This window comes from Carya illinoinensis, chromosome 8 (genome assembly GCF_018687715.1).
Source record: "Carya illinoinensis cultivar Pawnee chromosome 8, C.illinoinensisPawnee_v1, whole genome shotgun sequence".
NCBI lineage: Eukaryota > Viridiplantae > Streptophyta > Magnoliopsida > Fagales > Juglandaceae > Carya > Carya illinoinensis.
In genome coordinates this window covers 35,753,327-35,779,712 of record NC_056759.1, presented here as the reverse complement: position 1 = coordinate 35,779,712, position 26,386 = coordinate 35,753,327, and the positions used below count along the sequence as shown (strand labels likewise).

Sequence of the window (26,386 nt, the reverse complement as noted above, 5' to 3'; positions counted from 1 at the left end):
TGTAGAATTAGCGCGGCGCTTAAGCATGAAAAGCTAGGTAGCTGCACTTTTTAGAGCACGTTCGTTCGATCTCAACCCTTGGTAATGCATGGATCAAGAAGGGTATCCAGATAAGCTTTAAGAGCTTGCTTCACATTTTAGAGCATCATGTTCCATCTCATCAGGTCTCAAACTCGGCCATATCATATTATTATAGCATGTTATAATAAATTGACAATATCATCATTGAGATTATTTAATAATTTTCTTTAAAAGTAACACAATTATCTTAAGTTGTGGAGAATAATATGCACCGATAGGGAGTAAAAATTTTTGGGAATATTGAATAGACATAAATTACATGATACAAGAAAAGGCATCAATTCTGGACCACGTGTTCTTCGATTTGAATTAAGAATCGAATCTTATAAAGGAGCAAATTTTTATTGGTCAGTGTCACATCTTATGAAGTGCATGCCACAAATATCTCGAATCTAACGTTGGAATCTAATGCCACGGCGTGCAGTCGTTGAAGGAAGAAAAAATGCCTACCCATAAGATTAGTGAAGCTGCTTTCTCCATTTAAAAAAAATAAAAAAGCAAAGTCTTTAGCATCAGATCCAATAAAAGAAAAGTTTTTAAGTCAAAGCATCCTAACAAGCACAACATTGGTGCTTTTAAATTAGATATGCATTTCTATCTTGTACAAGTCTCCGTGAATGTCTATCAATTATCGAAAGTTTTGGGTAAAGAATAATGCTATTATGTATTTTTATTTTGTTCTCTTATTTTAACCGCCTATGTATTTTGACCACTTATATATTATTCTCAATGTACGAATAATATGATATTGTCAATTTATTATACCATGCCATAATAATTATATGATTGGTAATGGATCAATCGTGGTTGGGCATCGAGAGGTACGTAGGTGCTTCTAATTGTGTCCATCTCTATAATTAGGACTTGTCATGTATTAAATCTGGTGATCCCTTCAGAACTCTCACATTCGTCTCTCTCCCGTCGCTCTCTCTCTCTCTCTCTCTGTCTCACTCTCTCGACACTCTCAGCTAGCTCTTAGAACTCACTCTCTCTTGCAGCTCTCTCTCTCTCTCTCTCTCTCTCTCTCTCTCTCTCTCTCAGACTCAGACTCTCTCGCTTGCTCTCTGTGCTAGATTGGATCGTGGAATCTTTTTCTACAAGCACCGAGCAACAGTAAGGGACAATACTCTCTGATTTTATCTGATTAGGTGGCCGGATTGATTTTATGAGATGCTAGGTAGTTGTGTGGTAGATCGTCTATTAAAATTTTATTTTGGGTTGGCAGGAACAGTACAAGGTGTGATTATTGGGAAAAACAAAAGTAGATGGAAGCTGTATTGATCATTTTGGTTGTCTGGTGTGGTGCTCCTGTTCTAATCTGAGTTTTTGTTTCTATTTTTTGGCTCAGGTTCGTGGTCAAAGAAGTGGGTTGACAACTCTTCCACACAGTGCTGCTATAACATTTACTGTTGATTGGCACCCGACTTTACCCATTTCCGTTATTGGATCAGCTGATAACTCGGTATGAGCAACATCTACTTTCTAAATGCTTCTCACTTCTGCACGTCTTTATGCTTGGTCAGTTAGAGCGTTTAATGAAGATTTTACCTGGTCTGCATCCAAACAGGCTATGTTTTATGTATTTTGTGAATGAATCTTGTTAGATTATAATCTGATAAGTTTTCATAGATGTTCTACTTTGAGAATTGGAATGATGATGGATGCCGTTGTGTACGCTGGTGGCTTTAGAAAAGACTAGATTATTAGGTGGATCTTCGGTCAAAACTACCAAGTTTGAACAGGGGAGGCAAATGTTGTTGGAGAGTGTGAGAGAATTTTACGTTGTGGACCTGCCTAATCATGCTGGTCATGACCCTTGTTAACTAATTTATATAATAATCCATTCTCGTCATCTCATCTTAATGTCTTGTGGGGATTTTTTTTTTTTTTTAAATATCAATTATTTTGACTTCTCAGAGCATCCTCATCCCATTTCTCATCCCCATCTCTATAATTTAACTCAAAATCACCTTTCCTCAAAATTTTCCCTAAATTTTATTCATCTTTCAAAAACCTCCTACATCCCATTCCCCATCCCTATCTCTATTCTATTAAATAATATTTTTCTATTCTTTTTTTATTACTTTTTTCTTTCACTTCTATTTACAAATTTAACTACTCAATACTTTTTCTTATTTTTTGAACTATTACTCTAGTGAATATTTTAAACAAAAATTTAAATTATTTTTTTGTGAATATAATAATATTTTTAAAATTAATTTTTATATTTTTTCGTAATTAATTAAATTATTTTTAACATTATTATTTAAAACTATAATAAATATGAGTATAAAAGAAAGTGTAGATGATTGAAAAATTATTTATTTTATATATTAGAATAAAATATTAATAAAAATGATTTAAGGAATGAATAGTGAGTCCCTAAATATGGGGACTTACTGTTTATTCCCTAAACCTTTTCTCTAAAATAGGGATCCGGATGTGGGGGGTATTTTGACCAAAACCCCAAAATAAACCTTAAATTATGGGGAATATAGAGTTTTGAGGAATCGGATGGGGATGCTCTCAGGCACCTACAGCTAATTAATAAAGTATGGCAGAAAAATGACGAACCAAATGATAAAATTAAGTGTCATGAGACCCACAAAGTAGCAATAAAATTTGGACATGGAGTATGACCAATATGGAATCTTGCAGTAGGCAGTGGCGGAACCACTTTGTACTATGTGCCTCCTATAACTTCTTGAAATTAGAAAAATGTCTCTCTAATTTTTTATAGTCTCAAATTTTTATTTAATTTCTATATATAATCTATATTTTCAAGGATATGGCTTTTTCAAAATTAAAATTAAAACTAAGTTTATGAGAAATAATAAACTTATTAATTTAGATCTCAAAGTTTTTTATTATAAAATATTGAATTTCTTAATATGAAATATAAAGTGAAAATATAAGAAAAATTATTTAGAGCCAATTATCTTTATAAAAAATAGTTGATAGTTATGATTTTATGATTTTTTTAATTTCTTTTTAATTTATATAAGAGAAATGATGTATACAGTAAATTTTCAATCTCTGCGCACGGTATCTCTTCAGACTTCATTATTATTTAAATAATAAATCTTAAAATAAAAGCTATATTTTGTATCGCAATTTCGAACGCGCACTTGGATAAAAGTAAAAGCGCAGAACAGGATTCAAATCATACAACCCATGGAACAAATTATAAGTGTATTAACTTTTCTCACGAGCCAACAATAAAGCTCAGTCAATTTATGATTGGACATTTGAGGTCAAAGTGATGGAGTCTTCAAATATAGTCCGCTAAAAAAATCAGCCCAAAAATACGATATATTAGCTTCATAAAAGTAAAAGGTCAAAAAAAATTATAAAGACAAACGAATAACAATTTAGTGAATATAAATATATATATATACACTTTATATCTTTATATATGAGAAATTATAGAAAAAATTAGATATTACTACTCGTGGTGTGTAGATATTAGAAAAAATTAGAACCTTTTTTTTAGATATTAGAAAAAATTAAAAAAAAAAAAGTGTAGTGTAGTGATGAGGATGATGAGTAGAAAAATTTTGTATAAGAAAAAATATCATCCTCACACACCACACTTATTTTTATTGTTTTAAATTTTTTTAAAAACATTTTAGTTTTATTTTTCATAAACTAATTGAATTCTTCTATTTATCATGCATGCATAACACATTTTGTAAGAGAAAAAAATAAAAAAATAAAAAAAATTATGTATGATATGTGATGCGAGGATGATGAGTGAAATTTTTCTTTATAAAATAGCATGACACCCCCACAAAGGCCACAACGATGCCACCGATGGACACCAACAACTTGTGACAATGAAAAATCAAATCAAAACTCATTTTGGTCTAATTTGGATAGTGAGTTGAGATAAAATTTGAATAAAATATTATCAAAATATTATTTTTATTTTAAAATTTAAAAAAGAGAAATTGTGTATTATATTTTGTTTAAAAATTTAAGAAAATTATAACGATTAAATAAGATAAACTAAGATAGTTTTGTTGTCGAAATAGACCTTAATTTGGTGGGTCGTTATCATTCCATGCTTTCATGCTTCTTTTTGAACTTTTTTTTTTCTCGCGTCTCATTTTATTTATTGTTTGTAAAGGTTTGCTTTTTCCACCGTTATTAGTCAATCATATTTCCAATTTGGTTTTCAAAAGTTATTGTCGTGACGGCTTTTATAATCTTACCAGCTCCTAATGTGTACACAAATTTGAATGCTCAGCACATAACGTACTGCCTGGAGGATCTGTCACTGACTTTGGGTGACCACTTCATTTCTCTGTTTTTCCTGAAGGTGTGTTTTGCTTGCTACTAATATTCACTCATCGTCTTGTGGAATGAATAGCCTCGCCCCTCCTTAGGCTGTTTGTTGGACTCATTTTGCCTCTGAAGTACTCTGACTACCAAAGTTCTATCTATCTTCATTTTCCTATTCTCTCTTTTCTTCATCTTTGCTTTTCTTATCTCTCGTTGGTACAATAGTTATTTGGTTGCTTTTCTACTTGCACAAAAATCCAACAAACCAAAAAAAAAAAAAAAAAAAAAAAATCCACTGGAACAAAAATGGCGGAGAATATCATTATTTCAATTGCAGCGAAAATAGCAGAGTATACTGTTGCACCTGTTGGACAGTGGCTATGCTATTCATGTCACTACAATAGCAACATAGAGAATTTGAAGAAACAGAAAGAGAAGCTGCAAGATGCTCGTGAAAGGGTGCAAGATTCAGTTGATGCTGCTCTTAGAAATGGTGAGAAAATTTATGCTGATGTTAGCAAGTGGTTGACAGATGTAGATGGTATTACAGAATTGGCCACCACAAAACTTCGTGAAATCGAAGAAGAAGCAGGTACTGGGAGCTTTAATGCGTCATGCCTAAACTTGAAACATCGACATCAATTAAGTCGAGAAGCAAAGAAGATTGTGGAAGATATTGTGGAACTTCATAACAACGGAAACTTTAAAGAAGTTTCGAAGCCTGCTCTTCCTTTAGAAGAAATGGACTACAATAGCAACATGGAGAATCTGAAGAATCAGAAAGAGAAGCTGCAATATGCTCGTGAAAGGGTGCAAGATTCAGTTGATGCTGCTCTTAGAAATGGTGAGAAAATTTATCCTGATGTTAGCAAGTGGTTGACAGATGTAGATGGTATTACAGAATTGGCCACCACAAAACTTCGTGAAATCGAAGAAGAAGCAGGTACGGGGAGCTCTAATGCGGCATGCCTAAACTCGGAACATCGACATCAATTAAGTCGGGAAGCAAAGAAGATCGTGGAAAATATTGCCGAACTTCATGAAAATGGAAAATTTGAAAAAGTTTCGTATCGTACTCCTCCTTCAGAAGGAATGGTGATAACTACAACAAATATGGATTACATGGCCATGGAGTCGAGAATGACAGCGGTGAAAGGGATTATGGAGGCATTGGGAAATGCAGATATAGAAAAGATCGGGGTGTGGGGGATGCCTGGAGTTGGAAAGAGTACTCTGATGAAAGAAATTGCCAGAAAAGCCAGGGAAGAAAAGTTATTCAATGAGGTGGTTATGACAGTTGTGACAAACAGCCCAGATGTAAGGCGTATTCAAGGAGAGATTGCAGACACGCTAGGTCTAAAGTTTGATCAAGAAACTGAACCAGGGAGAGCAAGTCATTTGCAACGGAGGCTATCAAAAGACAAGAAGATACTTGTTATCTTGGATGATATATGGAAGGCATTTGATTTGCATGAAATTGGAATTCCTTCCGAAGGATGCAAGATAGTAATGACATCCAGAGATCGTGATGTATTAATTAGTGGAATGGGCACCCGAAAAGCAATTCATGAACTTAAAATTTTACAGAAAGAAGAATCATGGAACTTATTTGAGAAGATGGTGGGTGATTCTTTCAAAGATCGGCCTGAAGTGAGAGCCATAGCAACTAAGATAGCCGAAAAGTGCGCAGGTCTTCCTATTGCACTTGTAACAGTTTCAAAGGCATTAAGAAATAGGAGTTTGGGTATATGGAAGGATGCTCTGGTGCAACTAACAAGACTCGCTCCAGAACATGACAAAAAAATATGGTTGCCCGTCTATTCTTGTATACAGTTGAGTTATGAACATCTTGATGGTGAAGAGGCCGTCAAATCCCTCTTTTTGCTCTGTACTGGACAAGGTTACTACATTTCCTACCGGGACTTGCTGAGATATGGTTTCGGTTTGGGTTTATTCCTCAACATTTATACATTGGAAGAAGCAAGAAATAGACTAGAAAGTTTAGTTAGTAATCTTCTAGATTCTTGTTTGCTACTACAAAGTCCACGTAGCTCCGAGGAATTTTACATGCATGATCTTGTTCGTGATGTTGCTACAATAATTGCGTCAAAGAATCATAATATGTTTGTCATGAGAGATGATGGTGGGCAAAAAGCATGGCCAGATGTGGATGCACTAAATAGATGTGAGGCGCTCTCTATTCATGGTGGAGAAATCCATAAGCATCCCAATAAAATGGAATGTCCTAAATTAAGATTCTTTCATGTCAACTGTGATGACTCACCTAATTTGAAAATCCGGGACATTTTCTTCCGAGGGATGGACAAGCTCGAAGTTCTGAGTTTGAGAAGAATGCGACTTTCATCACTTTTTCCACTTACAAACCTACAAACATTGTGTCTAGATGGATGTAAGTTGGGAGATGTTCATTGGATTGGAGAACTCGAGACTTTAGTAATTCTTAGTCTTGCTGGTTCTTACATTTCAAATCTGCCAAGAGAAATAGGGTCGTTGACTCATTTGCGGTTATTGGATTTGAGCCATTGTTATAAACTTGAAGTGATTCCTCCTAATGTCTTGTCAAGCTTGGTCAACTTAGAAGAGTTGTATATGCGAGAAATCAAAGTCCAATGGGAGGTTGAAGGACCCAGCAATGAAGGAAAAAATGCTAGCCTTGCAGAGCTAAAGAAATTGTCGCACTTGACCACTTTAGAGATAGATATTCCGGATGTCAACAATCTACCGAAAGATTTGTTTTCTGAAAAGCTTGAGAGATACCAGATATGCATTGGAGATATCCCATGCGAAGATAGATTATTTAAGGAAGAGGCATTCTCAAGAACGTTACGACTCAAATTGAATACGAGTTTCCAATTGGACTTTGGGATCAAAATGCTACTGAAAAGGACAGAATATCTTTATTTAAACGAGTCGAACAGTACTAAGAGTGTCTTATATGAATTGAATAGAGAAGATTTTCAAAAGTTGAAACATCTCCATATCCGAAACAATGGTGATATTAAGCATATCCTTGAGTTGAGGACACCGGCTGTTGCCTTTCCTATCCTGGAGACATTTGTTTTGGAAGATATGATCAGCTTGGAAGAAATTTGTCAGGGTAACCTTCCATTGGAATCCTTCAAAAACTTGAAAGTTTTAAAGGTGGAGAACTGTGAGAAATTAAGATTTATCTTCTCATCATCTATAGCCAGAGGCCTTTCACTACTTGAAGAATTGATCATAACAAGTTGCGACAACTTGGGTGCAATATTCGTGAAAGAAGAAGAAGACGGAATAGAAGATCAGGGAGATATGATGTTGTTCGGTCGACTTCAAACCTTGGTGCTAGCGGATCTTCCAAAGCTCGTAGGCTTCCTAAGCTCAAAAGATTCATTCATGGCTGATTGTAGAGAAACCAATTCAGAGGGCAGCCATGATCTTCAGTTGCCACTTCTACATCATGATCAGGTACATTACACGAGTACTACTTAATTACCGGAAAAGTATTCAGATCCACACATTGCACAAGTCCATATAAATCATGTGTCAAGCACACCGCGTTATCAATCATAAGTATAAACATTTATAATAATAATATTATAAAATTATATTTTGACAATAAATTTTATAATATTTTTATTATATAAGTCTTTCTCTCTTCTTTTTAAAATCTAAAAAATATCTAACTCAAACGATCTTAATTTACAAACTATTTTATTAATATTCATAAAAGTTTTATTTCATTTCACCCCTCAAACGAACCCTAACAAAAACAGAAAGCGATAAATACTACAACTGATTGATTAACAAAATTATAATCTTTACAAAATAAATTACAATAAATTACTTACATGGTTTTTAATGCATGTTTGTTTGGACTTTTTCAAAGTGGTACTGGTGTTTTAAAAAGATTCTAATCTCTTTCTGTCAAAATCAGTCGTTGCAAGTTCACCAAAATTACAGTGCCAAAATTGCCCCCCTGTCCACCAAAATTCTGTTAAATTAGAAACAGAAAGTGTCGACGATGTAACTATAGTTTGCCACACCATAATGAATAATAGAATAATACATGTTATATATACGTTCAGCATTCTAAATGATTAAAAAATATATATATTAAAAACACTTTAAGAAAATATAAATGCAAATAAACTAAAAGAATAAAAATAAGAATATGAAAACTTTAATAATAACTCTATTTGAAGGCTTTTACAAATCATCTTAAATAAGAAACAAGAATACATTAATATATATATATAAATATATATATATATATTTATATCAAGTGGCCTGTGCGTTTTGAATTAAGTGTTCAACAATTTCCCAAAGACAGATCATATCAAGCGTCATACTTCTATTATGCAAAATATGAGAAAATAAGATGGGACTTTTTTAAAACAATTTTCAAATAAAAAAGCTCATTGTGTAAATATGGGATTTGTCATGTTTTTGTTAACTATTATAGCATCACAAATGAGTATTTACAATTAATGGTATGATATGATGACTTTGTATCCTTGGGAGCTCTATTGAGAATTTTATAGATGGACTACATTGATTTTTTAAGGGATCATTGTTTCCAAATTTGTGCTATTTTATTTTCTATCTCCAATTTAATTTACATATTTTCAAAATCGATGCATAAAACTACATATTTAGCATCTTTAATTGATACAAAGAATATAATCCGACAGGTTTCCATTCCAAGCTTGCAAACACTGTTTATGAGGAGTCTACCCAAAATAAAGTACGTATGGAGCTGTGGTCAAGAACCCAAAACAGTTTTCAGATGTCTCGAGCAATTGCAAGTACTTGAGATTGAGGATTGTGGGGTGGAGGAAATTGTTGCAGTTGAAAAAGGAGGAGGAGAAGCAGTAGCTATTAGGACTTTCGAGTTCCCTCGAGTAAGTACTTTGGAGCTTAGAAATTTAAAAAGACTCAAGTGGTTTTGCAAAGGAGTGTATGTTTCAAAATGGCCGATGCTGAAAGAGATGACAATTGAAAAATGCGAGAAAGTTGAGATTTTTGCTTCAGAAATTATGAGCTTTGGAAAAACAGTTGAAGATCAGAGGCAGTCAGAGATGTCCATTAAACAGCCCCTTTTCTTGGTGGATGAGGTAATTAAATAAACTAAATTAATTGGCTCTCTTAAGATTTTCACATTTACATTCCAATATTATAAAATCATTTTGATCCCTCCTTAAGTTCATAAATTTAATTAATTGATCTTTACGAACTTTAAATTTAATTATAATATTAATCATAATTAAAGAATACATTAATATATATATGTATATATATTTATATCAAGTGGCCCGTGCGTTTTAAATTAAGTGTTCAACAATTTCCCAAAGACAGATCATATCAAGCGTCATACTTCTATTATGCAAAATATGAGAAAATAAGATGGGACTTTTTTAAAACAATTTTCAAATAAAAAAGCTCATTGTGTAAATATGGGATTTGTCATGTTTTTGTTAACTATTATAGCATCACAAATGAGTATTTACAATTAATGGTATGATATGATGACTTTGTATCCTTGGGAGCTCTATTGAGAATTTTATAGATGGACTACATTGATATTTGTGCTATTTTATTTTCTTTCTCCAATTTAATTTACATATTTTCAAAATCGATGCGTAAAAATATATATTTAGCATCTTTAATAGATACAAATATCATAATCTGACAGGTTTCCTTTCCAAGCTTGCAAACACTGCGTATGAAAGGTCTAACCAAAATAAAGCACGTATGGAGCTATGGCCAAGAACCCAAAACAGTCATCAGATGTCTCGAACAATTGCAAGTACTTGAGATTGAGGATTGTGGGGTGGAGGAAATTGTTGCATTTGAAAGAGGAGGAGAAGCAGTAGCAATTAGGACTTTGATGTTCCCTCAAGTAACTAAGTTGGAGTTTAGCAATTTACCGAGACTCAAGTGGTTTTACAAAGGAGTGCATGTTTCAAAATGGTCAATGCTGAAAGAGATGAACATTGAAAGATGCGAGAAAGTGGAGATATTTGCTTCAGAAGTTGTGAGTTTTGAAAAAACAGTTAAAGATCAAAGGCAGTTTGAGATGTCCAATATTAAACAACCCCTTTTCTCGGTGGATGAGGTAATTAAAGAAATTAAATTTATTGGCTCTCTTAAGATTTCCTCGTATACATCCCAATATTATAAAGTCATTTTGATCCCTCCTTAAGTTGATAAATTTAATTAATTAATCTTTAGGAACTATAAATTTAATTAAAATATTAATCATTATTAAAGAATACTTAAATTTAATTGATGATTCTGTAGAAATTAAATGAAAAAAACATAAACTCGTATATATGTTTTTTAATGCATTTATAAAAGTGCATGTTAAAGTCCCATTGTTTGGACTTTTTCAAAGTGGTACCTGTGTTTTAATTTTTTTAAAAAAAATTGATTCGGATCTTTTTCCGTCAAAATAGTCATCGCAAGTTCATCAAAATTACAGTGCCAAAAATGCCACTCTTTCCACCATCATCAATAATAGAATAATACATGCAGTTACATATACATCCAACATTCTAAAAGATTAATATATATATATATATATATTAAAAATATAATTGTAAAATGGTCAAATTTTGCTTTACTACTTTTAAGTGGGGGAATTAAATTCATGTGTTGTTACTAAGATGAAAAATGCATGCATTCAGATATAGTTTGAATTCCATGACTTGCGAACTTTAATTAATAGATTTTATATATTAATGCTTAATTGTTCCACATTATATAACTTCAAAAGATCTGTTATGACGTTCGGTTAACATATTTAAGACTGGAAATTGTTTTTATCTTATTATATTTGTTTTTTACAATATGATATTTCTTTCATTATATTTGTTTTCATCAAACTGCATGCAGACATATCGATGCTCACTTTTACAAATACATCAAATATATTTAATTCCACTCGAGCTGAAATATATTTCTTATAGTTTCTGTTATGTTGGATGGGGTATGTGTTAACCACTGTTGCTGTTCTAATTTATTTTATAGCTCTCGTTTGCGAGCTTGAAGGAGTTGTACATTTCAAGCATGGATAAGTTGGAAATTATGTGGCAGGATCAAGTCGACGCGACTTCTTTTCCCAATATTCAAGAATTGAGAATTTTTAGTTGTCACAAGTTGTTGCACGTCTTTCAATCTAATTTGCATACAACAACAACAACATTGATACAAAGTCTGACTCGTCTAACTATAAGCTGCTGCAGTTCATTAGAAACTATATTTGGAAATATGGAGGGGCAAAATGGTAAAGAACCACAAGTTTTAATGGCTCCAAGTTCAGGTACGGAAGAAAGTGTAGTGAGAGAAGACGGAACAGCCAGACATATTGAGTTCCCCATACTAACTCAATTGTCACTTGTTGGATTGCCAAAACTAAAGTGGATTTTGGAAGGGGTGCATACTAATTTGGAATCATGGCCTTCATTGAAAAGATTAGAACTGGGGGAAGATGGTGAACAAGTGAAAAAAATGATTTGGGCTTCAAAATTTGCAAGCAGCAGTAGTAGTCAAGAGAACCAACTCCAGACTTGCATTCAACAACCCATGTTCGTCGTTGAGGAGGTTAACAATCCTATCCTATCAACTACTCTACTCTCTCTCTCTCTCTCTCCAAAGTACTTAATGTTTAATTTTCATATACATAGAATTTTTCCCTTGCAATAAGTTCACACAATCTTGTTAACCTAGCAATTAGAATTTTTCGTAGCCCTTACAATATAAACTCTAGCAATTAGTTAACCTATACATGATCATGAAGGAATTGAAGAACAATACCAACTCATCTTTATGATCTCTTTAATTTGTTTAATGTACGTTTTGATTCCTTTACAGGGTACGTTCCCCAACTTGGAGGATTTGTCATTGTACTTCCTTCCAGAAACCATACCTCCTAGCAGATTTTCAGATTTTCCCGATCCATCTTCTCTTCTAACAAGACTGCCAAATCTATTGGAACTTAACATATACAATAGTGTCTGGGAGGAAATATTCCCTTATGAACTTGTTGATCGAGAAATACGATTAAGACGACTAAGCCTCTATCGTCTATGTATGCTTACACATTTGTGGAAAGAAGACAGTACCCAGCCATGCCCACTTTTTCATAATCTGGAATACCTTGTTGTGTCACAATGCGGCAAATTGAAAAACTTAGTGCCATCATCTGTATCTCTTCACAATTTGACAAAATTGGAAATATCAAGTTGTCACGGATTGATCAATTTATTAACATCCTCAACTGCCAAAACTCTGGTGCAACTCCAAAGAATGACTATGACTAATTGCAAAAGGATTACAGAAATTGTAGCAATGGAGGATATTGGTGAAGCAAATGTGGCAATTACTTTCAACAAGTTAAGATACTTAGAACTTCATGGCTTACCAAACCTCACACACTTTTGCTCTGGACCTTATTCCTTTGGGTTCCCATCTTTGTATGAAGTAATTGTTAGATGTTGTCCTGAGATGAAGACTTTCAGTCACGGAGTCTTAAGTACACCAAAGCTAACAGCAGTATATGATGACAACCGTTGGAGTTCGAAGCGGAATTTGCATTGGAAGGATGACCTTAATACCACTACACGTTGTCTTTGGGAGGAGTCAAATCAATATGATACTCAATGCTTATTCAGAGAAAGTGTAAGTATATTCCCAGCTTACAAAATCATGAATTATTATTTTTTTATTTATTTTTTATCTTTGAATGCAATAATGATCCGTTTAGTAAAAGCAACCAATTATATATTCTCCAACTTAACACTCTACGGAGTTTAAATATATTAGTATTCGATCTAAACTTTGGCGTTTTTAGCACAGTACTTAATGCTTATTGAAACAAGTAAAATTGGTGGTTTAACATTCATAAATCACAATAATTTCTCATTCGTTATAGGTACTATTAAACATAGAGAAAACAAAGTTTTTCTTTTATTTATTTATTTATTTTTTAAAAAAGGTGGGGAACACCAAGTGAACGGGATGGCTTTGATATTTCTTTGATTTTTTTTCTTTATTTTTATGAAAATTTTCGTTTATGATAATTTGATATTTGAAACTTTTATCTTTATAAATGTTGTTTTCTGTCAATGGAAAGGTTGAGAATTCTGAAGAAGATGAAGATCATCCATAATATGCATGCAGCAGCTGGATTAACGTAGCTTTTCAATGCAGAATTTGTGGATCCAATGGTGATTTTTTTTTTTTTATGAAGTCAGTCGGGGCAGAGGACCCTTCATTCCCATTAATGTTTAATTATGGTTTGCTTGTTTTATTATGTCTCTTTATTTTCAAATCTCTCCTATATGTACGAGAGAATGCCAAAAAACAAAAGTTTGACATTGTATTGATTTGATATAACTCCTCATGAAGTTCTGTAGTTAACAACTCTGATGTTGCCAACAAATAAACTTGAATTATAATCTTTTGATTATAATTTGACCATTTGATCTCTGCCTTTTGATTATCACTTTTTATAATAGTACTGTATTTTTCACCATTTTGGTTTGTACAGGATAAGTCTATTTCTTTTACGAACTACTTAAGGTCATGTTTGGGAAATGAGATAAATTGTATCTCGAAATTTCCTATAATTTACTTTCTAAACATTATTGAAATACAAAATACTTTTTAATTTAAAATTTTCAATATTTTTATTTTATTATTATCTAATTATTTTAATTTTTTTAAACTTCCAAACAAACACAAAAAATAATACAATTGGTTCAAATTTTGAAATAAAAATAATATCAAAACAATTTTTTAACATTATAATATTTTTATTCAATTTTTTCTCTCTCATTTTTCAAAATTTAGTAAAGTATATTAACTTAAACAATTTTACTACTATTTATGAACTATTTTATTACTATTTACAAAATTTTCATATCATCTCATTTTCTAAACATGTAAATTTGAAGTATGACTTTGTTTTGGTCGTACTCATGCTACATGTTCAATATATAAACTTGTTTAGAAGGTTTGTATTTTCCTTTGGGATATGGATACCGATATTGTGTAATATGAACTATTTCATCAAACAATTATAGAATATCAAATGGTACAATGTATCAAGATTTTTTTTTTATTATTATTATCCCTATCAATTCATATGATACGCTTTTTTGAACCTTTAACCATCTTCAAATTCATTGTCCTAATTGAACTTATAATTTTAAAAAATTCTGATTTGAAAATACTGTTAGTTGGTTTGCGGTTAGATTAATGGACAATATTTGAAAGCTAAGTAAGAAGGCATGTTCTAATTTTCCTTGTATCTTTTTTAAATAAAAAATAGAAATAATTTCTACAATCTTAAAATATATAGACCCTACGCACTTCTTTGAAAAAAAATTCGAGAAATTTATAATCTACATTTAAAAAAAAAAATCAACCTTTTATGGTGAATTTCAATTTAAAAAAAAAAGTCCACGAGCTTTATACGTCCTATAACTATATCTAGCATTGTTCAAAAAATATAAATAAAGAAGTGTGTTACTAATAAAAATATTTAAAAAAATTTACTTGAATTTTAAGTTTTACGTATCTCCTTTCCATCGTAAAAGAAAAATTGTAAGTATATTACTATCAGTATTCTATTCACAAAATATAAATATTTTAACATGGAGAAAGGGAAAATTAATCAATTAATTTTTCAAAAACACTTATATTTACTAAGAAGAAAGAAAAGTGAAGGAAATGACAAGAAGTGTTAATTAAGATTATATCATATATGAATTGAATACATTGGCATCCTCTATATCCATGGTGTCTTTTCTTCTTTTTGAAAAATTAATTGATTAATTTTCCCTTTCTCCATGTTAAAATATTTATAATTTTGTGAATAGAATACTGATAATAATATACTTACAATTTTTCTTTTACAATGGAAATGAGTTATGTAAAACTTAAAATTCAAGTAAATTGAGTTATCAACTCATAACAAACAAGTAAAAACCACGTTAACCAAATACAGCTGCATCATATACACTTATATTTACTGAGAAGAAAGAAAAGAGAAGCAAATGACAACGACACAAAGGAAATGAACAACAATAACCATTTTATTCCATACTTTAGTTGAGGACAAGCAATAAAAGGAAGTCCTGGGAAAAAAATAATTACCACCTGCAGAGGCTTAATAGAGGAAGGAAGTAGTTTTGGTTTTTTGAAGGGAAGAGTGTTCAAGCAATGTCTCAATGATATAAGTGTTCAAGTCATGGATAGCTAAAGTATGAGCTAAATGTCTCTAGCAAATTTACCAAAATATAAGTGTTCAAGTCATGCTAGAGACATTGAGACACTTATATCATTGAGACATCTAAAGTGCAAGTGTTCAAGTCATGGATAAACTCTTCTCTACTAAAAGTTGAAGAGAAGAGTGTTCAAGCAATAATTTCAATTATATTTTATTCTGCTTCGAGAAATTCTTGTTTGGTAAGTTCGACACAGTTTGTTTTTTCTTTTCATCAAAGAGTATAAATTGTATTGATGGAAGCTCTATAACAAAGACTGAATACATGTAGCAACCTCTAGCAAATTTAGCTTAACTATGAGTTATATAACATTTAATTGAATATATTTTCAAACGATTTTATTGTTTTACAGGAGATGATTGGAAAATATAAACATTAAAAAGGAAAAAGAGAGCAAAGAGAGAGGAGATGAATACCACGTCAGTTCACACTACCTCTATGTGACAAATTACATGCTAAGTGAGCAGAAACATATAGTATGGCTCCACTAATTGTTACCTATAAACAAAAGCCAAAATGCCTCAATACCATTTTGGAACACACTCATGATCTGCTTTTTACTATAAGAAAAGAATTCCATTGATATATTAAAGCAATTAAAAACATTAATGATATATAAATAAGATATGATATGAATAACTATGGACGCACAACCATTCTGATAAATAAAGAAAATCATGGAAATATTGTTTGGATTAGATAGGTAGATAAGACTGAGTAGCCATAAGGATCCCATTACAATAGAAAATCGTGTCACTGGAGTTTTTGAAGTTTTTTATTTCATGGAGGTTCTAAACTTGCTCTGCTCAAGGTCCCCACGTTTAACTAGTTTGTCATCACCAGCAAAAAACATGTAAGTATGCTTGCTGCTGACAGCAAGGCCTGCAAAAGAAAACACACATTTTACCCATCTTGTGCCCAATAATATAGCCATTAACCATACCATAATTGGGCACTAAAGTTTCTATAACATCAATAATTTGTTAGGAGCTGAGCTCGTATTTGTTCAATGTGTCCTGTTAGTGTGAGTTTTAGCCTTCCACTTCCCACATCCCATATCTGGTTGGGCAAAAATAACAACGAAAACACTCAGTTGTTGTTCCTTACAAAGAAATGTCACAAGTGAATGGCATTAGGGTAGTTGCATAATCATAATCTTTGGTTTTCAAATCACAGAAGAGATTGTATGACCAGAGTCAGTTTGGAAATAAGAGACACTCTATCTCCTTATCCACCTCGCAATAACTGAGCTTTGGAATAGAGCAGTTTTTTAGTTTAATTGGCTCAATAGTTGAATCCAATTTTCCATTTTCCTTTATTTGAGTTTAAAGGATTCAGGCCTATCTTAAACTTTCTTCTTATGACTCTATCCCACCCAAATCACCAGATCTGTGCCTACGAAAAAATAGAACAAAAAACCCGATCGTCGAAGGAGGATTGACGTTGGAGCCCCTTAATTGAGTTGTCGGAGTTTGTTGGTCTAGTCTGTGGTGGTGGCGGAGGTAGAGAGACAGGTTTGACAGTCGCAGTACCCTAAACTGCACTGAAGGGGAAAAAAAAAAGGAACAAACTCCCAGTCTTCGAAGGAGGACCGACGTCGAAGGCCTCGATGGAGTCACCAGAGTATGTTGGTCAAGCCTATGGCGATGAAGGAAGCACATGCACAGGTGACGGTTGATGACGCCTCCAAGAAAGAAAAATAGCAAAAAAACCAATTTTTCAAAAGAAGGAACGATGCCAGATGTCCCTCAAAGGATGCCGGGGCCCATCGGCCTTGTTTGTGATGGTGGTGAGGTGTCACTCACCGGTCGAGGGTGGGTGAGGGGTGGCGGCAGGATGGATGCCTTAGGGTTACATCAACCACATCATGACCACCAGACCATCATCATGTGTTTCCAACTAGACTTTGCAACTGCTTTCTGACTCCTATGGAACTCTGTTCCATGAAGTCTTTGATCCCTTCGAAATTAGAATTCCCTTACTTCACCTCTTTCACTATGTGGCAATTCCCGATTGTGGGAGTAGAAAACGAAGATGACAACTAACAATTATGTTTTAGATAACAATTGATGTGGATGGACATAGTTTGATTTACCCTTTTCTTGATATAATAATTTGCAGAACCCAAGCCTTCACAGATGAGAGGAAGCTAGTATGTAAAGATGGTAACTTACTTTTTTATTTATTGTGTTGACCTTATTTTGATTGATGTGGCTAATAATTTATCGAGCTTGCACATAAATTGATGCTTCTGGGGATCTCTCTCTCTCTCTCTCTCTCTCTCTCTCTCTCTCTCTCTCTCTCTCATTTCTTTTCACTAACAATTTTTCCGTACACTAATACATAATGCATTCTTGTTTTTTCAAGTTTTTAAACTTTTATTTTTACCAATTTAATTTAAACACTTGTGAATTTCTTATTCTCATTTTCTTCTCGTTTTTGTTTCATCCTATCCTAATTGTTTAATCTAGTTTGCTTAAAGTTAACTGAAAACAAAGACAAAGCTTTTTATTGGCAACGTGCTTGCTGGGAAACATCTTGATCAGGCAGCCTCTTGGTTAATGGAATATGGAATAGGAAAAAAATAACGAAGCAAAGACTCTTGCAGAGGCACCTACTGAACTAAAGTCTAACATGAAGGAAAAAGAAGATAACAAAAACGAATCAGACTCTCTTGTTGAGGCACCTATGAAACCAGATTATAAAAAGAAGGAAATAGAGGCATCTACTGGACCAGAGTCATCAAAAAAAAAAAACCCTGAAATCATTAAAGGCTGAATCAAAAATTGCAAAGAAGCCTCTTGGAAGTAAATCCTTGAACTCCAAAGAAGATAAAAGTGGTCCACAGGCTCAGTGGAAACAAAGAAAGAATAATAAGCATGTATTGAAGGGTAACATAGAAATCAACAATGGTGGAGGAGAGGTTAAAAGGCTGAATTCTAGAGTAGAAGGCAATGAGAAGAACGTCAATGATGAAGAGCATAAGGAGAAGAGCCATCAGCCTGAAAATAACCAAGAGAAGATCATTGAGTTGGAAAAGCACAAACAAAAAGAGAGCAAAGAAGGAAGGCATTTGGTTGTTTCACCTCTTGCCAGTGGTTGTTTCCCTAGATGCTTTCACCAAGGCCCTCTCTGCCTCATCTCTTAAATCTAAGTTTCTTAGCGCTTCTGTCATGACCAGCAGCAATAACTCTAACCTTTGGCATTGTCACCTTGGTCATATTTCAAATGCTAAAATGGTTTTAATTGATGATCCAAATGTAAGAGATGGCTTCAATGTTAGTAAAATTTCCCCTTGTTTAGTTTGTCCTATTGCTAAACAACACAGAACTCCCTTTCCTATTAGCCATCACAAGTCAAATTCCATTTTTGATTTGGTGCATGTAGACATTTTGGGGCCATGTTCCATACCTACTTATGATGGAATTAGGTATTTTTTGACCATTGTAGATGACTTGTCACGGGCTACTTGGGTTTATTTATTGCATGCAAAATCAGAAACTAGAGCTTGTATTGAATCCTTTTATAACATGGGAGTAACTCAGTTTAACACTAAGATCAAAGTCATTAGAAGTGATAATGGGGTTGAGTTTCAAATGATTGAATTTTTTAATCAAAGAGGAATTATACACCAACGTTCTTGTGTTGAAACACCTCAACAAAATGACATTGTTGAGAGAAAAATCAACACATTCTTAATATTAAGCACTGCGTTTTCAATCAGGTCTCCCTTTACATTTCTGGAATGATTGCATTTTAACAGCTATCTATCTTATAAATAGAACACCTACCCCTCTCCTTGGCAATAAAACTCCATATGAGCTCTTATTTTCAACTAAACCTACATACCATCATCTAAAAGTTTTTGGATGCTTGTGTTTTGCAACTACCTTATCCCATGGTCGTAAGAAGTTTGATCCAAGGGACAGAAAATGCATTTTCCTAGGCTATCCTTTCGGCGTTAAGGGGTATAAGTTGCTTGACCTTGAGTCACACACCACCTTTGTTTCTAGAAATGTTATTTTTTATGAGGAATCCTTTCCTTGTCTTTATGCTTCTCACCCTGATGAACCTCCCTCTATTTCTCAACCTTCATCTATTCTTCCTTTTTCTCTTTCAGAACCCACTTCAAAACCTATCCATAGTTCTTCCTCTTTCCCTGCTACACATTCCCCATCCATTGATTCTCCCTCACCTTCAATCAACATACATGTTGAGTCACCCATCACCAACACTTCTCCCTCACCTTCAACCAACATACCTGTTGAGTCATCCATCACCAACACTTTTCCCTCACCTCCATCCAATCCTACCTACATTCCTCCTGCACCTGTTTTAGGCTTAGCTTCTCCCACTACATCACCTTGTCTTCAAAGTTCAGTAAGAATTAGGATTGCACCTACTTATCTGAGGGACTTCCACTGTCAACAGGCTGCCTTGTCTTCAAGATCACAATCAATGGCTCAGGTAAACTCTTCTTCTTCTTATTGTTTATTTCCCTTACATAACTATCTCACTTATGAACATTTCACCCCTTCCTTCCAAGCCTTTTTCTTCATCCCTATATGTTATGTGTGAGCCAACCTCCTATTCCCAAGCAGTTAGGGATCCAGATTGGTGCAAAGCCATGGATGATGAATTAGATGCTTTGGATCAAAACAATACTTGGGTTCTTTTAGACCTTCCTCTCAGTAAACAACCCATAGACTGCAGATATGTGCACAAAGTTAAACTTAACTCAGATGGTGGTGTTGAAAGATTAAAGGCACAATTGGTAGCAAAAGGCTACATTCAACAAGAGGAAATTATCTATACTGAAACATTCTCACTAGTTTCTGAAATGGTAACTATTCATTGTCTTCTCTCCATAGTTGCAATTCAAGGGTGGCATTTACATCAATTTGATGTAAACAATGCCTTCCTCCATAGGGAAATCTTCATAAACAAACCACCAGGCTATACTAAAGGAGGACCTAACAAGGTTTGCAAAGTTCAGAAAATCATTTATGGCCTAAAACAAGCTTCAAGGCATTGGTATGCAAAACTCACTGCCTGGTCGTTGAATTTTGGTTTTTCCCAATCAAGAGCTGATTATAGTTTGTTCATTCAAGCTACTGACTACTCCTTTACAGCTCTTTTAGTATACGTCAATGATATTTTGGTGGCCACTGATTCACTCAATCCCATAGCTGCTCTCAAAGTTTTCCTCAATGACAATTTCAAGATTAAGGACCCTGGATCTCTCAGATTTTTTCTTGGAATTGAGGTGGCAAGATCTTCAAAGGGAATTCATATTTCTCAACGTAAATATGCATTGAAAATCCTTGTAGATTATGGTACTTTGGGATCCAAACCAGTCAAAATTCCAATGGATCAAAACCTCAAGCTTAGCAAGGACTCGGGTATTGAGTTACAGGATCCCTCTATCTATTGTAGATTAGTTGGAAGGCTTCTATACTTGACAATTACTTGCCCCTGACCTCAGTTTTGCTATCCACACACTTAGTCAATTCATGTCCAAGCCAACATGTCAGCTGCTCACAAAGTTTTAAGGTACCTTAAAGCATCTCCTGGTCAAGGCCTTCTTTTAGCTACATGGAAATCTAAAAAGCAAGGAGTAGTTTCAAGGTCCTCAGCAAAGGCCAAGTACAAGTCTATGGCTAGAACCTATGCTGAGATTACCTGGCTCAAATTCCTCCTTGCTGACCTCCAAGTTCCCCATCCACAAGCTACACACCTTTTCTGTGATAATCAAGTAGCCATACTGATAAAGGGTTAGAATTGCATAATTAAGTTGTTTAAATGAGTGATTTATTTTATCAAATAAGGATTGAACACTTAATTATGCATCAAATTCTAATATTGAATGTCAAATTAATTGATGCCAATATTTTTGCACATCAAAGTCTCATATTTGCCCTTGAAATACTTAAACTATAATATCATTTCATTTATATATTGTAGGGCATTTATGGAAGGAAAGAAAGAATGGGACCTATGAGAAAATAGAGAAATTGATTATGGTTTTATGGAATCTCATCTAATAGAGATCAAATGCAACATCATTCGGATCACACCAACTCACACATGCAGAAAAATGCAAACATGCAGGATCACATGCACACATGCAGAAAAATGCAAACATGCAGACCAACACATGCAGACATGCAGAAAACTCACATGTGCAGCAGCTACTACAGCAAGAGAAGAAGACTCACACATGCAGAAAAGTGCAAAGAAAGCATTCGGACAGCACACAACCTGCATGTTGCAGAACACAATCAAATGCACTCATTCGGACAGCATGCAGCAGACAAACACATTCAGCAACACAGCTGACAGCAACCACTCATTCGGACAGCACTCACACCCATTCACACATGCAGTACACATGCAGACCAAATTCACATGGACAGCAGCACACCAATGCAGAAAACATGTTGCTGGAAGGCAAGCTTTTCTTGCTTCTGCACATGGAAGGTCAATGACAGCTCACACTCTGCATGCTGGAGCAAATCACGTTGATCAGCAGAGATTTTATTCTTCTTCATTTTTTCGGATAGCTGGACAGCAGGAGATCACATGGGATCACGTATAGACAGACGGCTTTTGGCATGTGATTCCACCGAATTTGTCAATTAAGCTGAGAGATGGAGGATAGCTGGACCGAAAGCAGCAGCAGGAGATCTTTGACTCTTTACTTTTCAACTTGTTTTATACGGCTGGGAGTCTTCGTTTGGACGCAGCAGGGGGCAAGACTTGGGCGGCTGGTTTTGTATTTATTCTTTTGTTTTTCAGACGCTAGGTTGCAGTTTAATTTTCTTGTTGTTTCTTTTGGTTTTTCATTCGGCTACAGCAGTAGCTTAGCTTGGATTGTTATTACTTTCTTTCTTTCGTTTAAGCTGGAGGCAGCATTAACAAGAGCTTTGAGTTTTCAGTTTTCTTTCCTTTTTTTTCGTTTAGTAGATAGCCGGCTGGTTTTGGTTTATTTTACACTTTGCTTCTCGTTAGAGATAGAACAGCAGCAGAGTGAGCTTGGAGTTTTTTTTTTTTTATTTCATTTCTCTTCGTTAAGACAAAGACAGCAAGCTGCTGGTTTTGTTTTTCAGACATTAATTTCATTCTTGCTTTTGTTTTAGACGCTAGCAGCAGAACAGTTATTTATTTTCTTTACTTCTTTTTCGTTTAGCTGGTAGCAGTAAGGTAGTCTTCATTTTATTCTGCTTTACTTTTCGTTAGAGACCTTCGGCGGCAGCTTTGATTTTTATTTTCTTTGTTTTTCGTTAAGACGCAAGGCAACAGAGGATAGTGCAGTTTTTTTATTGATTTTTTTCAGAGAGTACTTTCTTTCGTTGCAGACTGTATCTTTATTCCTATTCGGCTGAGGCTCTTTATTTTTTTTGTTTGTGGCGTGAAGCTCTCTCTTGTGTTGGATCTCTTTTCATTTTATTTTTCCAGTTTTACGTTCAGCTGGTGCGGCGTCTTCTTCGTTTAATTTTCTTTCTTGCTTTCGGTTCATTTTTTATTTATTTTGGGTTTCTTTATCTTTCAGATTTTGTTATGAGTTTACTTAGATTACTTTTTATTGCTAGAAATATCATGTGTAGCTAATTTCTAAAACTTGGGTTGTGGAGTGAGACTTAATTTATTTTGAGAATCTAGTTTAATGCAATATTTTGTTGTTGAATGATGATTTCACTATATTACTAGTCGAATTTGAATTGAAAATAGATTGCGGCTCTTGCTCTTGTTTTGTTGTTGACATAAGGCACAACAAAAGCTTGAAAATTATCAAGGCTTCTCTCGATTGTTTGTTAATGTGTGTTTGGCTAGTAAAGTAGAGAATCCCTTAGAAAAAAAAATATTGCAAAACTTGAGCATAACTTTTTATCTTCCGTTTATCAATGCCTTGACTGGATTGTTAATCGAGAAAATTACCTAGAATCCGAAATAAAGAGAGTCTTATACCCAACCCAAGTGTTCGTTAATTTGTTTTTTTTTTTAGAAACTCTAATTTCAACTTCGATTATCTTTTTGCATTGCATTTGAATTCTATTTTCATCTCTCATACTTGATTCATTTGTTACTCACAAATTTCTTATTCGCTTTGATAACCCATTGTCCCTGTGGAATACGATCCTGGACTTATCCTTGATACAACTTGACACTTCTACACTTGGAAGCACATTCGACCACGAGTCACATACACATTGCTGCAAATCAGTTTTTCATAAGTGAACCAAGCATATTGAATTAGATTGTCATCTAATTCGAGATAAGATTATTGATGGAACCATTACTACTTCTCATGTTCCTACTCACCTCCAACTTGCAGACCTTCTCACCAAGGCTCTTCCTTCTACTCTTCTCAACTCTCATTTACTCAAGATGAGAATAGCAAATTTGTATTGTCCCTTTTGTCGGGGGGGGGGGGGGGGGGGGGGGGGGTATTGCAGCACTCTGCTCATACTGCTACTACAAGTCATAAAGCTAGAACAGAAGCTACAGGCTGTCTACTTCCAACTACTTGTCGTGAACATCATGAAAATCTAGAAGATATATTTGTTCCTACATGTTTTTTGTCTACTCTGGATGATGTGCATGGAGACGCACCAGATTAATCCTTCCTTTCTCTTCCACTTTTTTTTTTTTTTTGTCTTACTTGTTGAGCTGTACAAATACTATTTGTTTTGCCATTTTATTTTTAGCAGTGGAACAGGTGATATGTTTTGTTGCTGTCTATAGGCAGCTGATCATGTAGCTGTATATATGGTTGTCTTTTGTACAAAACATTTTCATTCATTCATTCTAAATTGAATAGAACACATAGGACTTTTCTCTTCCATTGTTTTCCCTCTCCTTTTTCTTACAGTGCTAGATGTGTAACGCCATCCACTGTACCTTTTGCAATTGCAACATATGCTACTACTTCAAGCCCCTATACAAAGGATCTATACCATTGTTATCATTATAGTGCTTCATCAGGTTCTTAACGTGTTGGTGGAATGCACCCAATTCAGAGTGCCAATTTACGCAGAACAGAAATTGATCGAGTGGATAGTTTATACTCCACATATGTTGCTGATGCTTTACTACATAGAGACAAGACACATCATTATCAAGCTACCTAGCCTAAAGCGGTGCTTGTGCCAGTTTCATCTCGGTACTCGTTTACTTGTTTATCATTCCTACACCGCTAACTAAATTTGCATCTTGAACATATGTATCCATCAAAATTCTTTGGGTACCTTCTATCTTGTCAGGGACTCAGAAGTATTCTTTATTGATTTATTATTATTATTATTTTATTTTCTTTCTTTTTTATGATCACAGTGATACTCCTTTTTTTTTTTCATCTTGAACTCTATTTGTCAATTGCGATTACTTTTTAAACAGATAAAAAATGTGGGACTCTCAAACTTGGTTGATTAGTTGGTCAATGTTCTTGGGCTACCAACTGCACATTGTATGACATCTACTCCTGAATTACAAGGTAGAGACCTTAAATTTATTTGCAAATTGGTTTGCAAGTGCTCTTTAGTCTTACTTTCGTCCTATACATTTGCTTGGAAGTAAACCCCTCTTGGGCAACCAATTCAATATTCTATGAAAGGAGGCAACAAAGAAAGAATTCAGATTCAAAATAAGAAGATTGAACCCTTCAAATATAAATTCTATTCATTTGTCGCATCGAATTAAAATTAAAAGGACCATTACATTAATGACTTGGAAGGTACATAGATATTAGAGAGGATCAGAGTCTTGTTGATTTTTATTACTTTTTATTAATGTATGAGTTTGCAGGAGGGAAAGAAACACATGCATCCGTTGGTTGATTCTCAAAGAAAAAGTTGCACACAATCGTTCAACACACAATCTGATTCAATTACATTGTACCCATATTCTAAAGTGAAAGTGTTATACGATTTTGAAAAATACTCAACAAACTCGATATGAATAGTATATGAATAGTAACGCAGCAATGTAATAATTATTAATTTGAATTTTTTATTTTATATTATTTTGACTTTTGATTAATGACATATAAGCAAGAAAACCTATGAATAGGCATTTAATAAGTTAATTTTATCCTTCCCTAAACAAAAGGCAGTATTACTTCTTGTTGCGCAATGTCTTTGTGCCAACTTGCCAAACAAACGATAAATACGTAGCAGAGAGCTGCTACAGTGAAGCCCCCTGTATAGCACAAAACAGCACGAATTGTGCCAAGTGGATAAGTACAAGGAAAATAAAGTAAAAAAAAAAAAAAAAAAAAAACAATAAAAGGTCAAATCTCTTTCACACTAAAGATGTTGGAAAGACACTTGTATCTCCTACGAAAAGCCCCTCTACCTCCCATGTCTCCCCCATCTGGTTCACTACTGACTTCTTTGGGTCAACCCCCACCCTGCAGCTCCCCATTTGATGCACTGAACATAGCGGAGTTGAAAGCCCTTTCAACTGCCTTGAACTTTCGTCTTTTACAAACTTCTCAAAATCATGTGAACTAGCTTTCTTCACATTTAAGGTCTTTCCTTTGCAGTTATGGGTTCCTATTTCTTCAGCTCCGGTAGCTGCCAATATCCTCAGTACCTTCTCTAGCCCTTTCTGTAGGTTCTCTTCATCACTTTTTTCCATTTGGTAACTGATTGAATTTGGAGAAATCACTCTTTGCATTTTATCTTGATTTGTATGTTTATTTAGTGATTTTTAACTAAATTGATAGC

General features: G+C 34.1%; 1 protein-coding gene across 2 annotated transcripts in view; it reads left to right on the top strand.

Annotated features, from left to right (window-relative positions):
- The first annotated feature begins 727 nt into the window (after positions 1 to 727).
- LOC122319131 overlaps positions 728 to 26,386 on the top strand; it is a 210,960-nt gene continuing 185,301 nt past the window's right edge. The window contains exons 1-8 of one of the 2 annotated variants that reach the window (XM_043137056.1): positions 728 to 1,194; positions 1,430 to 1,543; positions 4,299 to 7,833; positions 9,060 to 9,482; positions 10,061 to 10,483; positions 11,398 to 11,970; positions 12,241 to 13,047; positions 13,502 to 13,848. In XM_043137056.1, the coding sequence (XP_042992990.1) occupies positions 4,672 to 7,833; positions 9,060 to 9,482; positions 10,061 to 10,483; positions 11,398 to 11,970; positions 12,241 to 13,047; positions 13,502 to 13,537 (5,424 nt within the window). In that variant the 5' untranslated portion in view covers positions 728 to 1,194; positions 1,430 to 1,543; positions 4,299 to 4,671 and the 3' untranslated portion in view covers positions 13,538 to 13,848. Of the gene's footprint in view, positions 1,195 to 1,306; positions 1,319 to 1,429; positions 1,544 to 4,298; positions 7,834 to 9,059; positions 9,483 to 10,060; positions 10,484 to 11,397; positions 11,971 to 12,240; positions 13,048 to 13,501; positions 13,849 to 26,386 lie in introns of those variants that run through there. The other variant, XM_043137050.1, reaches the window with a different exon arrangement.